Source organism: Aythya marila (genome assembly GCF_965140915.1).
Source record: "Aythya marila genome assembly, chromosome: 1".
Lineage (NCBI taxonomy): Eukaryota > Metazoa > Chordata > Aves > Anseriformes > Anatidae > Aythya > Aythya marila.
Window position 1 is genome coordinate 88,407,211 of NC_139042.1, and position 14,749 is coordinate 88,421,959.

The following is a 14,749-nucleotide window of genomic DNA, read 5'->3' on the forward strand; positions in this document are numbered from 1 at the left end:
CCATTAAGAGTGCTTTGATCAGTGCATGTTTTTGTTTCCTTGCAGCCTTGGTATTGACTTCTCAATAAGGATTTAAAGTCATAAGGGGTATGCAGAGCTTTAAAGATGTCAGATCAAAACAAATGAACGACTTTATACTTCATTCTTTCCAGTATGGCAGGGTCAAAAGCCATTCCTGGTCTGGACTAATCACAGAGCGTTGTTTAGCAGATACATTCAGGGTTAACATGGTGTGGGGTTTATTATCCTCAGTGGGCTTTTTCTTCCTTTTGAGATATGCATTTTCTATGCTGTATTGTGAGAGGAGACTTTCCGAATGTGAATTGCTAAACAAAAAAGGTGAATTTTCTTCCATATTGACCATTCTTGAATATTGAATTGTTTTAGTGCTTTGCTGTTCTTTGTCAATGCATTCTGCAGGAGAAATTTATGCTTTTCTGGTTTTTTGGATATTTTTTTTTTTTTTTTTTTTGGAAAACTAAACTATTACGTAGAAACTTATGACAATCTGTAGTGAATGCAGTATTTCATAGTATACCAGCTTTTAAATCTTCACTGTGTTTGTTTCTTTGAGAAATTGGAAAGTGCATGTAAAAACAAAGATTTTTTTTTTTCCTGGGAGCCAGAAGTTTCAAAACAGGATGTTGTCAGCTACCTGTATGTTTTCTCTATTTCTTTTCCCTCTGCATCCAGTGCAAAGCTATCGTAGTTCTTCTGTTTTCTATTTTCAAAATGGATTCCATGTGTGAAATGAAGTTCCCTATGTTTTATCCTCTGAAGGAAGGGAAACTGTTGATTTACAGTGCATTATCTACTCTTCAGTGATGCTACTTTTAAGAGAGTTTTGGCTGTAGCTTGTTCTACTTCATGAATGCCCACAAGAGTTGGTGAGAAGTGGGTAGAGCATGGGCAGTTCATCCATATACATGGTTGCATGCTGGCTTCCTGATGTAGCCAAATCCTCCTTCTCATCACTCTTCGTGATTGCTGAGGCATGTGGAAAGCAAGCTGGTTCTTCAGGCCTAGAGGGGAGTCAGGAGGACTGTGTGGGAGATAGAAAGAAGCTATCTTTTTCTTTTTTTCTTTTTTTTTCCCTTTGGAGATACTTTTAAAAATTAATTTGTGTTGTTCATACTATGTACTTACACAGGAAGAGATGCTCTTGCATTCGTCTGTGATGCTATCAGAAACCAAAATTGCAGTAGGAGCAGTCGCAGAGTTTTATGCACTGAATCTCTGGCAGCATTATGAATAATGCAATTTGTGTGGTGCATGCACATGTATTCAACTGAAAGCATAGGAATGACTGGTATATTGCAGTTTAATCTTCAAATATTTAATCTTTTTCAAAAGGAAGATGACTGTCTAATGACTTATAACAAAGTACACACATCACAGAGACTTAACAGAATAAAATTAACGTGAAGTGGGTGAGCCTAACTGTGGTAGTATCTTCATTGCTGAAAAATGCTACCACATCTAAGTTATAAGAAAGGGAAAGTATAGTGACCTTTCTTTGTAGACTTGAGGCAAATCCTATTTTTGTATTCAAATTAGATGATTAAGGAAAAAAGTAGCAAACTGATTCTTAGAAAGTCATAGATAAATCATTGCTTAAACCACTTAGTTTCTGTTCTTCTGCAGACAGTGAGAGTTTGTCTTGTTAGCATACTGGAGGTCCCAGGCTAGCTGTGAATGAACCAGTGAAGAAATGGTAGCATAGGTCAGGAAGGCAGTATGGGTGGGTTAGTATGGACGTGCGTTAAATAACAATGCCCTATTGCTAGCAGCGAGAGGCCAAGAGCGGTGTTGAGTTGGCATGACCTTTATGCTTCCTGACCTGAAATACCTGGAAAATTTCTGCACTGTTCACTGCATATACGACTTCTGAGTAAATCAGTCTACTCAATTTTGCTATGTGCAAAATCAGTGCAATATTCAGTTGCTGTGTGTTCCTGTAGAAGTCATTTGGTCAGGGAGTTTGACAGAAAAATTGATTTTTTCCCTCAAGGAAAGGATCAGAAGATTACTTCCAGCTCTCTTCTTTGAACAGAAAACTAAGGAAAGCAAAGAATACCTTTGTCATAACTGTGATCGTCTTTTGGGTTTATTTGACTTGATTCATCAAATAAAGTGGATTTTCTGTATGATTTAAGAAAATAAACTACTTCTACATCCCCAAAAGAGTTGCTATTTCTTGGCTGACATTTCTGGAGTGAAGGCAGCAAGTCTGCTTCAAAGTTGCTTAAGAAAACAGATGGAATTAAACTTTGATAAAGGCAGCTGTTCTGGTGTGTATGACTAGGTAATATTCAGAAATATTTATGTCGTCAGAAACTTCTGAGTATTCTGGCTGTGATACCCTCAGGCAGTTGCAGATATCTTTTTTGATGTTCGCAAGCAGGTTTTGTTTGTTCTGTGTCATCTTAGTTTAAGAAATTACTTGAGCTGAGCATATGCCTGTCTGTTCTGAGCACTCTTCTCAGGCACAGGCTTCAGTTTTGTTTAAGCCTACATGAACATGATGTAGAACTGGGGTCCATCATGTTTATGAAGTAGCAATAACTACTGAAATTGTAGTCTCAAATGCTCATAATAGTGAACGAACCTTTTATCATGTTAAATAAAGGGGAAGACTTCGGGGAAAAAAAAAGATTTTAGTTTCTCAGACGTGTTTTCTTTGAGTAGTTTTGCTATGAGGTTTTGGGTATCTATTTCAGTAGTGACCTTTCTTGTCTTTCCTCTTATTCAGTGTTCTTAGCAGAGAACAAAGCCAATTCTGTGTTAAAAAGATATCCAAGAGCCAACAAATTTTTGGAAGAATTAAAGCAAGGTGATATAGAACATGAATGCAGAGAAGAAATCTGTACCTATGAAGAAGCAAGAGAAGCTTTTGAAAATGAAGAAAAGACGGTACGTTTTGATGTATATTTGTAGATGGGTGGGGTGTTTTGATATTAATTTTGGGGTGTGCTGAATATTTGTATGCTTTCTAACATTCCCCTAGATCTGTTTTTTCCTTTTGACATTGTTCTTTAAGCAAATAAGGCCTACAGGGGAGATGGCTAGACTCCACAGCAATAAATTTCAAATCTTTCATCCAAATTAAACTGAATTTGAAAGCAACAGAATTCTCAAAGATAATTATGCTCTTAAAAAAATGTGAAAATTGGCAGCTGAGAAGAAAAGGAACATGAATAAATACCCCCACTTGAGGAAATGTGGACAAAACTGTCATTATGTAGTTTGGCAGCACTACTTACCGAAATAGCATGTGTACTGGTTTTCGTATCACCACGCTCTTAAGTCTGACCTACATATCACGGATGCTGTTGCGTTGCTTGGATGAAATGATGGCTTTGGGACTATTACAGGGAATATATAGAAGCAGAGGTCACAAGTGTTCACTTACCTTGCCCCTTAACTCATTTATGGAATATGTTCACATGAAATGAGCACACAAATCAAAAAGTGTTCCATTTTAAAAAGACTTTTATATCCCATGTGCAAGTGTAGCTGGACAAAGTGTGCAGTGGCCAGATTATTCAGTCTGAAAAATAAGAAAAGATAAATGTCCTTCTTAAAAGGTAACTTCGTGGGGACTGCTAGCGTTAGGTCAGAGGTTGGACTCGATGATCTTGAGGTCTCTTCCAACCTAGAAATTCTGTGATTCTGCAGGCCCTCTGAGTGTATTATTAAGCAGCAGTGATCTAAAATATGGAAAGAGTAACAATTTCAGTGCTGCTGTATGTTATGCAAGGGCAGTGATATATTAACTTGACTGGAATGAAACAGATACTGCCCACACAGAATTGTTGTGCAAGTCTGTTGGCTTCTCTAATTAAAAGAAGCTTGTGGGCCAATGGCTCTGCATGCAATAGCTGCACGTTATACCCAACATATCTTAAATTTCCTCCCAACTAATAAGAACAATATGTAAGCTTTTGATGGTGTCATCTGACATATTTAATGCAAAAGTCGAAGTTTCCATCTCTCATGTTTTTGCACAAGGAAATTGCACAGGCAAGGCTAATAAGCAAAGTGGCTCAGGGAGCATTATGAACTTCTTTCAGAATTTACCCAGGTGATATGTCCTAATCTTCACTGGCAGTGTTCTACATTTAAAAAAAAAAAAAAATTAAAAAAAAAAAAAAATATATATATATATAGGTTATTGTAAAGACCTAATGGACATTTCATGTTCTTGGCATCTCATTGTTCGTGGTCATACACGGAAAGGTGGAAAAGGCTGGAATGAAAGGGTTTTTTTTATTAAAATTAAGTAATAAGGATGTATGGTGTCTCTGCAAATCCTCTTCTTTCCAAAGCTTTAAAGTGCATGCACAGACGTGTTTTTTGCCTCCCAAACTTGACTTGGTGTGGCTATTCCTAATGATAGCTCACTGTGTAATTAAACAATAGTGCGTACAATGACGCAACTTACATAAGATCTAGCACAGTATCACTAATAGCCTAGACATGTTCACCAGCAATATGTCAAACTGGTGACCAGCACTGGGACAGGCTCCCCAGGGCAGTGGTCACAGCACCAAACCTGCTGAAGTTCAAGGAGCATTTGGACAACGCTCAGACATAGGGTTTAATTTTAGGTAGTCTTGTGTGAGCCAGGAGTTGGACTTGATGATCCATGTGGGTCCCTTCCAACTCAAGATACTCTCTGATTGTGTTGCCTCTCACTTCAGCTTGTTTTCCACTACTAAATGTTGAGGAACATGCTGTGTTTTGGTAGATACCCTTACTCTAGCAGAGGTACTTGAGAAATACTAAAGTAGAAATTGTTACGCTTCCTGTTGTACTACAACCTTTGTCGCAGTTCAGAGGGGATTACCAATGAGGTCCTGATCCATTATCCATTTCTACTACTATATCCTTTTTGTTTAGTTGCTTAATTCTATTGTTGGTACCTTGCTAGGGTTCCAAACTCTGCTAAAGTGCGGTCATGCCCAAACAGCATTGTTTACTTAGGCTTTTTTTGGTCCTTTATCTTGCAGTTGTATCCATCCTTAAAGCCATTTAGTAAGACTTGATTTTGGGGGATGTAGGTGCAGTAGATTGAGGTTGTAATGTAGTATGTTCATAATAACAATGATGCAATGATTTCATAGTATAGATAGACTGGAATTCAAGAAGAGTATGTAGCCTATTTATCTCATGGTAACTTTGTTTTATATAATCACCCTTTTGTATTTTTTTAATCTTGTCCACTTGGTTCTTTGTTTTTCCTGCAGTCTTCTGAGGAGGTGGGCTACATCTGATTTTATAATATTAAAATACCAAGCAGTCCCCTCAGGTTATTTTTGATGCATCGGTTTTCTTGGAATTTAGCATTGTGTACATTAAGTATACAGGCAGATGTCATCTATTGAATGCCTTTAATATTGTGTAGCATTGGGGACAATATCTTCAGAAATATTATATAAAATGATAAAGTTAATGATAAAGATGATATTGTCAGGATAGTAAAGGCTAGAGCTGACAGGAAAGAATTTGCAGAAGTGTGTGGTACTGATTATGGTGGAAAAAATAGAAAATGAAATTCAGTGTTGATGAATGTAATGCATGCTGGGGAAAAGGGAACGTTTCTTATATGTACGTTTGCATTGTGAATAAGATCCAAATTTATAAATCATCAGTGAAAATTTGGCTTAGCAATGCCCACCAGTCAAACAAAAACCTGAAAGTTAAGAATCCTAGTAAAGGCATAGAGAACAAAATGGAAAATGCAATTACACAGCTGTGCACCTGCATCTTGAACATATCATGTACAGCTCTGACCTCCCTATCTCTTAGAAGGATAAATAAATAAATAATAAATAAAAGAAGTAGCTGGGGAAGCTCCAGAGGACCAGAGAGATGACTAAAGAGATGAAAATACTTTTATAACAACAACATATTGGAAGTAGTTGAATCAGGGAATTTGTGGTAGATGTCTGTAAGGAGTATGAAGATTGAACAGAGGAGTTGTTTGACATTTTTCTGACAGGAGAGATAAAAGGACCTCACAGGAGATGAGAAGGTGCAGATTCAGAGCAAATAGACCCATCTCTTCTCACCACAGGTAGTGGAGCTGTGAACTGCTTTGCCACAAGACATCTTGGATGCTAAAAGCTTACATAGCTTCAGAAAAGGAGGATATAAAAGAGTAAAATAATATTGGTAAATCAGTCTGGGACCATTGAATAAAAGTGATCAGCTTTGGCTGAGGGAAGTTTCTGAAGTACAAAGATGTAAAAGCTGGGAGATATCACTGCCTGGCTATGTTTACGCTCTTTGTGGCAATCTATGGTAATTGTTGTCAAAAGATAATGGGTTACGTGAACCCTACACCTGACCTAAATCTATTCATATGTAGAAGCTGTAGCATACAGATAACACTGTATGTGGTCACTAGTCAAAAGCTGTTGGGAAGCTTAAAGACTTGCAGAAAGTTTACTGTGCAAACTACCTGGGAGTGACTGAAGCATTGATATTCATTGCAGTTCCATTAACTCATTTTTTTAAATGATACTGCCTGAAGATTTTTTATTTTAAAAACATCACAGATATTTGGAAAATGCAGAACACTAACACAAATTTTATTTTAAATATTGCAGAAGTTGCAAGATCCACTGTATAGCTCTAATCTAGGAAAACAACTCAAAACAAACAAACAAACAAAAAAAAAAAAACCACAAACACTAGAAAGCTTAGAAAGCAACTCAAAACTTGGCACCAGATCTAAAATGATTTGATCAAATAAGGCTTCTAGCATCAGTTTGTATCTAATTGTGAATGCTGGATAAATACCCAGACGAGAAGATGTGAATTCTTTCCTGTCATCTGAAATTGAGGGCATACCAGAAGAAAACAGTGTAGCAGATACTCTCACTGCCCGTTATTGCTTTGTTCATATCCTTTACCTACTGAATGCTAAATACTCTTCTGATTGGCATATTATTAGTCCAACTTTAAGACAAGTCAGACAATGGATCAAGAGTCATTTGAGGTTGACAGTGCTGCCAAATGCAGTAAAGGCCTCTGCTGAAATTCACAGCAGTGTGCAAGACTCTTAACTTTCATGTGGACCCCTTGTTTAATTCAGTGTTCAGATCCAGTTGACTGAAGTTGACTCTGTTCAGAATAGATAAAAATAGTGAAGTATTAGACGTACAAGGGAAAAAAACAAAACTGACAACTTGTCCATAAATGTCTGTGTGTGATGCCCTTGAGAGTTCTTTTTGTTTCAAATTGGATATGCTAAAGCAGTAGGAAATACGCAGAAAAATAGTTCTTGGTGGTAACTTATTCTAGATGATGTTAAGTCTTTTCCATTGTAAGTTATCTGATTCTGTGGCCTGCTTAACTTAGTTTTTCAGCCCAGCTATGCAGTGCTTGAGGGTAAATGATTGCCGGAGTGTCCTTTTCATAACTCACGAGTTCATAGTTTTCTCAAGTAGAAAGACAGTCCTCTTTTGTTTCCTTGGTTTAAGAGACCAACCACTACGGAAGGGATGTTTGTGCTGTAAGTGTTCCAACTTTCAAATTACCCTTTAACTTCTGTATGAGTTCTGCAGCTACCTCCTGGGATTTCATTATTTCCCTCTCTTCTTTTTTCATAGCAGATTGTACCAACTCCCACACTGTGCAAATTGATCCGAGTTCCCCCTGGTTCTGTTTGGTGATGGGCATTATTTGACTGACCAGGTAGCTTGTCCTCCTTGTGTGCCATCACTTTACCATGCAGCACAGCTGTGGGATGACAGAGCAGAGGGGGGAGCTGCTTGGCAGCTGGGTAACTCGAAGCTGCAGTATTAGTTTGCTGCACTTCCCATAAATTCTGGAACTAACAGTCTTTGCGGTTCGCTTTGATATTTGGCTTGCAAAACTGCAAGCTGGAAACCTCTGGTTTAATACACTAGGATGTTCTTTTTTAAAGGGGAAAATTAAAAGAAAACATTTTTCAGGGTGACTAAACAAGTGTTTCTTAGCAGTTTTTCACCTGGGAGGAACTTTATTCCTTTGTCTCTGTAATACAGCTGCAGACCTGAAACACTGCAATTTTCGGCAGATGAGTGCATGTCCGAAGTGCCTTGGAATTTCTTTTGCCTCGCTCGTAAATGAAAGTGGACACTAAACTACTTTAATCCTTATGGCAATTTAAATTCTTACATGAAGCTCTTTATGCACCTGTCTGGTCACACCATTAACTTGACCACCCCCCATCATGCCACCTCCCTCCCATGTCACCTATTCTGAACTGCCTGCCTGCCACTCTGGTGACAAGAGTGACAAGGAGCAATGCTGGGATGTCAGCTTCATGAAGGAGGTACAGGGACACTTCTCCAGCAGATAATGCTGAGCTAGAAGTGATGTGGAAACTTTACTAAAATACCAATCACAGTTTACAATCCTTACACTGGAGAGGGTGCATTTCCTCTACAGTGTCCAACATAAAATACATTAAAAAAGCAGACCTTTTTTTAATTTTATTTTTCATCAAAAACTACTATTCTCCTCTATGTAGTCTTTAAAAAGATGCACCCTTGCATAGTATATTTGCTGATTTTCAGTAAATCTTTGCAGTTTTTGCCTCAGAAATAAACATTGTGTATCATTCCTTTGCCACTGCTGAGGTAGCAGAGCAGTGAAGTGGGAAGCTTGGTTCCAGTACAGACAATAGTGGTTAATAATGCTAATGAATCATTTTTCTGCTTTTTCAGTTGAGAACATATTAATTATTTATTCAATTTAAGATTTAGTTTGTTTTATTCAAACCAGCTGGAAAGGTAATAGGTAACAGATCTTCCTAATTGCCTATTGATTTGGTGGGGAAAGATGGAGTGTTTGGTTTTGTTTCTTTTCTTTCCTATGCAGAGAACCCTAGGCCTCAGTTGTGCAGCTAATTTAATTTTTTTTTAATGTTAGTTTTTTTCCTCATAAGCTTTCCCAAAGTCAGCACAGTTGCTCTGGGATTCACTGTGGAACAGTGCATCCAGGCCCTTGTAGAGAGGTATTTAGAGGGGTTAGCCCATCTTCCAAGACTTGCTTGCTTTGTCTGAAGTCAGTGCTGCCTGACTTAGCTGAGATGATTTAAACCAAGGGGTTCATATCAGTGGGGCGTTGTGATGACTTGCAAAATGGCTTTGTTCTTAACTTTAGTATATCCTTTGTATATTCTTAGAATCATAGTGAGCGTTTTACCCACATTGTCCAGGTCCCAGCTTTGCACAGGGCAAGCTTAGCCTTCACACTAAAGAGGCCAGACTGCTTCTGGACTCAGGCTGAGATCAATTTGGTGGCAATACTTACGTAACGCTGCTCATGTGGCAGCAGTCCTGAACTGAGGGGGAGATATAGATCTGATTTGTTTGTTCACTAAGTCAGTCTGCAACCTGAATTTACTGAGAAATGGCAATGTCATTTTTCCTGGTGAGTATTTTTTTTAATTCTTGCATACAATATGTGTGTTATTTGAAGTAGATGCTAGCGTGAATATGAAGTGGTCAGGTCTCTGCATTTTTTTAAAGGAAGCTAAAGAGATCAGGATTTCTGGCAGGGATTTTTTTTTTTTTAATTAAATTATACATGGCTATAAAACACAGTTGGAAGTATTTATTGATAGAGATCATACATTACAGACAAGAATGACTATATCTTTGAGGCAGGGTATGTTTTCGTTGTAGTAGCTTTGCATAGCATTCACTCTAGAGAACATTGGATGGTGATGTGATCTTTGTGCTCCTGTTTTTGCATATTAATAATACAGCAAAAAGTATTTAAAGTAGTAGTATCCCCCTTCATCTTTGTTTTCCCTTGTTTATATTTTCACTTTTCACTGTTCCATGTATCTGTACTTGTGTTGTCAAAGTTTCTAGAATATAATAAGTAAGCCATGTAATATTCTCACATTGAAGCTATATTTAACTATAAAGAGAGGATTTGAAGCAACTCAGAATATACTGACAACAATTGCTTTATGAGCCAGAGGATGGGAGAAGTCTGATTTATGAAATGACAGTTCAAAATAGTTGTGCTTTGCTAAATTGGTCTGACATTCTGGAACAATATTTCCCTGTCAAATTGTATCAGTGCATTATAATTAAAAAATAAATAATAACTTTGAGCTTGAGTGGTGCTGAAAAATTTTGATCCACCCCGTGGCTGATGTGCATGCAGATTAGATTTCCTGCTTATTCCTGTCTGCGCTGCAGGTTTTTAAATATTAAGTGCTAATACAGGATTGTTACAAGTAGCAAGGAATGGGTGTTAAGAAATATTTAAAAAAAAAAAAAAGCCTTTTGTGTCACTAAACACATCAGAAGAAAATTTGAAAATTTATTTTGTGTGCTTATTCATACCAGTTCTCATTTTGATCATCAGTATTTGAAATGCCATTTTTTTCCTCATTCATTTGCAACTGATTGATTAAAGTGTTTGTTTTGTTCTTTTGTTTTTAACTGTCTTATCGTTTCTGACGTATCCTGTCTTGCTCTTCTAGAAGGAGTTCTGGAAAGTCTACAAAAATGGACTTCAGGGAGAAAGTAACACAGGACATAGCTGGTATTCATTTTACCTTGCATTTCCATTAATCATTGGCCTTTTCGTTATCCTCATTGTCATTTTTGTCATATGGAGATGCCTGTTTAAAAAGAAAACACGTAGACAGTCGGTGTACATGCGTAGGGGAGCCCACGAAGCGATGGGTGATGGTGCTGTGTCTGACGGCAGAGGTTCGCTTCCGCAGCCTCTCAGCATTGTTCATTCCCCACAGGAGGAAATGTATGAAGTCAGTGGGCTCTCTCCTGGAGGTCTGAGCTATACGGATGCACAGTCAGACTCAATATCCACAAGGCTGTCAAACTGTGATCCTCCTCCTTCCTATGAGGAAGCCACTGGTGAAATCAGTATGAGAAGTGAAACTGAACAACATTTAGATCCACCCCCACAATACGAAGACATTGTGAACTCCAGTTCAGCCACTGCAATTGCACTATCTCCTGTTATCACCAGTACTAAGTAAAACAGGAAAAATGCTATGGACTTCAAAAAAAAAAAAAAAATTACTAATCGTTTTGTAGCACTTTATCTTGGCTTATTATGCATTTCTGTAATTTAATGGACCTGTATAATGAACTTCCATTTTTTGTTTAAGAATCACTTGTTTTTTGGGTCTTGGATTTCTTTTTCCTCTGTAGCGGGTCTTAAAAGATAAGGAACCTGTATTGAGAGTGTAAGTGCATGTACAAATGTGGTGCTCTGTCGTATTTCTCAAAAGTATCTTTGCTTTGAGGGATGTCACTTGTTTTATTCCAAATGCTGTCCACATTCCCCACGAGATTTGTGGAATCCCCTTCCCTTCTTGGTGCAAAATCTCAGAATTGCCTGAGATGGGGAATTGTTCAGCAATGTTTTAGAAACTTATTTACACCAAAGGGTTTTTCAGTATTGCCTCTTGTCTGGTCATTTCCTTTTTCTCACTTGGATTTTTATGTGCTGCAGCCTATTTGGGGCCTTTAGGTGGTCAAGAGCAGTATGCCTTTGTGTTCAAACCAGTATATTAGAGTATGCTGGCTTAATAGCAATAATTTCAGAGCCCTAGCAGAGAAGGTGCATTCTAAAGCTTTTGCTTTTACAATTCATGTTTAGAAGCTAATTGAAGACAGTAATTAGTGAATTTAAGAGTACTTTTTTTGTTCTGCTTTTCCTTTCAGTTTTCCTATATGGCTTTTATTCCTGTGCTGTAGGGATGAGAAGTGTGCATATGTTAACTTTACAACTTGAAAATTGATGCAACACTAAAGAAGGAAATGCTGAAGATTGGATAAAATCTTGCTTATTTGGAAGCATATACCAAAAGTAGCATAGTCTTAACTGGGACCAGGATTTTATCCGTTATCCATAAACGTATGAACCCAAAGATATTACGCTTCTTTTTAATTGGAAAAAGCAAAAGCATTTGGTGTGTGACTTTTTTTCCCCAACAGTAAGATCCCCTTCCTCAAATCCTGATAATATTTTGCCTCTTGCATACTTAGATGTACCATATGTGCATCTTGTATTAAGGGCTATAGAAATCCGTTGCAGGCATTTTGGTACCTCTTTTCAACAGCTGAAGTATTTTTTGCTGATTTCACGTTTGCTTGTTCAAGTAAGGTGCTGGGAAGCACGCTAATCTAGGCTGGCTGCAGAAACTGTGTGGCCAGCACGGCTCAGCAATCCCATATGTGAGCTGTAGAGTTTACCTGACGTTGGGCCAAACCATGAGGACCCACTGTGTTGCATTTCTAAGAACACAACTAAGAATAGACCCAAGTGTTAGTTTGGAGTGACTTTTCGAGGCTGAAGAGATATGTGTGAAGAGATATGTGTTTCTGTCAGGCTTGATGCAAGTTAAAGTAGAGGCTTCTATAGAATTTCAACCAAGTGGTTTAGATACTATTGATAATTCAGCTGATACAAGCTGTAGTGTGGTGTTTCTTTTTTTAATTTAGGAGTTGATAATTCAGTTTAGCTTATCAATATTCATTTCAATTTTTTCTTCTCACACCAACGTAACATGGCATTAACTTCAGTATTGTTGTTTTCTACTAACCAGCTAGCACCAATTGAAATGCATTTAGCCCTGAAAGATTACTGGGTTATGTTGGTTTTCTTAAAACAAAAAACTGAAGCTGTATCTTCTTCCAAATGAAACACTGGTGCCATCCATTTCAAACCACTGCTAATGTCCTCAGTTAATTTCTGAGATGCATGCTGGCATCTACTATCTCATGGCACCTCGGCCCATCTTTTATCTAAGGAAGTTTACAGAAAATGGCTGAAAAGAAATGTATGATCATACATGGATGTGCTTAGGCACGCTTCTGTAATGATGTGATACAGTGGATTGACAAATGAAGTTAGGATCCTGTGATTAATTTTATATTCTCATTTTTGGCAAAGAGTAGGCTATCTAAATTGTCTACTGGGGTTCTTCAGTTGCAAAGGCAAAATTATTGGAGTTAATGAATGGAACTCCAGGCCAAAGTGTAGTAAAAAAGATAAGACTTATTTATATTTATTATTTATGATAGATATTGGGCAGATGATTACAACATATTTTGGGCATTTGTGGTAAGAATTGCTTGGATCTTGTTTTTAGACTGTCTGACCTTTTCTTTTGAAGTGGTTTTAGCTCTGGTGTAAAGACCTAAATTGCCACTTGTAGAAGTTAAAGCTCCTTTTATACCGAGCAACAGTTATACTGCCTTTAGCCAGACATTACCAAAACAAAGTGCCTCATCTCAGTCTGCAGGAGCCACCTCAAAGAGCTGGTATCAATGTCCATGCCATATTGGCATCCTCTGTGCCTGCCAGTACAGCTGGCAGTTTTAGCAGTAACTTTTTTGTTTGGATATATGACTTTCATGTAGGAAATGCATGGAAATCACCAAGTTCACATTAGGTCATTCAGCAGCTGTCTACCCCTGAACATGGGCAATCTGGTTTAGAGATGAGCCACCTTTTTTTTTGTTGTCGTTGTTGGTCTGTATTCCACTACCAGTTTTAATGGCTTTCACACTTGATTTCTTAAGTAGAATATGTTGCTGCATCCTGGAGATACTTTTATGTGCAATGCAAACATGTTTGACTTCCCAAAAAAGCCACAACCAAATATTGAAAATGATCTGTGACTAGACTTTATTGGGCCATGCCTTTTCTGCATCCATGCGCGTGAGTATGAATGCTATTTTGGGCTATAATTTTAAGTCTTGGTGAATAAACTTTCATAAATAAACAAATAAAATCTGCATGTGCCAGTTATCCAAATGTATTTCCTCTGAGACATGAACAGCTTTCTTCTTGTTGGAATAATGTCAAATTACCAAATACTTTGTTTTTCTTTGTGAAATGTGGGAAAGTAATTTAGACTTGTGGCTGGCTTTTTTGATCTGATTGAAGAATAAAATTTCTTTTGTAGTGGGTTTTTATACAGCTTTGTTTTCCAGGGCACTTGCTGAGTATTGTTATCCTGTAATTGCATTATCATGCAATAAACATTATGAATTTCTCTTTGTATTTCTCTGAAGGTTTTCCAAGTCTGAAATGCAGTACTGCCTTCACTGATGACATGAACAGTCAGGATACTGCTTTTCCGATTTTGAATGTAACACTAAATTTCATCTTGTATTAGAACTCAGATGATTTACCCACTAGAACTATCTCATATTTAAGTGTCACTCTTTAAGAAATTATGGAAATTAATTGTGCTTAGATGATGATTAGCATTAGTGGAGGTTGTTCTGTCTTCACTGGGTGTAAATAACCTCTGATTACAGTATTGAGTATTTTAAAGGGATTTGGTTTACATTAAATTATCGTATTTAAACATTCTTGCCTATGTTTATAGAAAATTTTTTGTAACATTTGTTTTTGGATATGCTAAATAAAAATTTTTAAATGCCTCGAGTGCTTCAAAATATCAATTCTATGCAACTGTAGTATTAACTGTATATTTAAGTGGTGGCCTTTCAATTTCCATTGATTGTTAAATGTACATTATCAGTTGCAGTGAATCAGGTTTTGGTTATTTTTTTTGATAATTTAAAATATAATTTTGGGTTTGGGTAGATTGATGAAAATTAGACTTCTGAAAGAATATCAAGATGTGTGAATTTGGTTATTTTCCATTAAAGGAAAGTATTTGTTGTAGCCATAGTTAAATAAAAGTCACAAGCAGAGAGGGAAAGCACAAATTATTCTTTGTTAC

The 14,749-nt window shown here is 37.2% G+C and overlaps 1 protein-coding gene across 1 annotated transcript in view; it reads left to right on the plus strand.

The window, feature by feature from the left end:
* Positions 1–14,446, plus strand: part of PRRG1 (proline rich and Gla domain 1) — a 31,904-nt gene extending 17,458 nt beyond the window's left edge. Inside the window, exons 3-4 of the mRNA XM_082784887.1 lie at positions 2,753–2,913; positions 10,499–14,446. Of these exons, the coding sequence (XP_082641013.1) occupies positions 2,753–2,913; positions 10,499–11,020 (683 nt within the window). The 3' untranslated portion in view covers positions 11,021–14,446. The remainder of the gene's footprint in view (positions 1–2,752; positions 2,914–10,498) is intronic.
* The last annotated feature ends 303 nt before the right edge of the window (positions 14,447–14,749 follow it).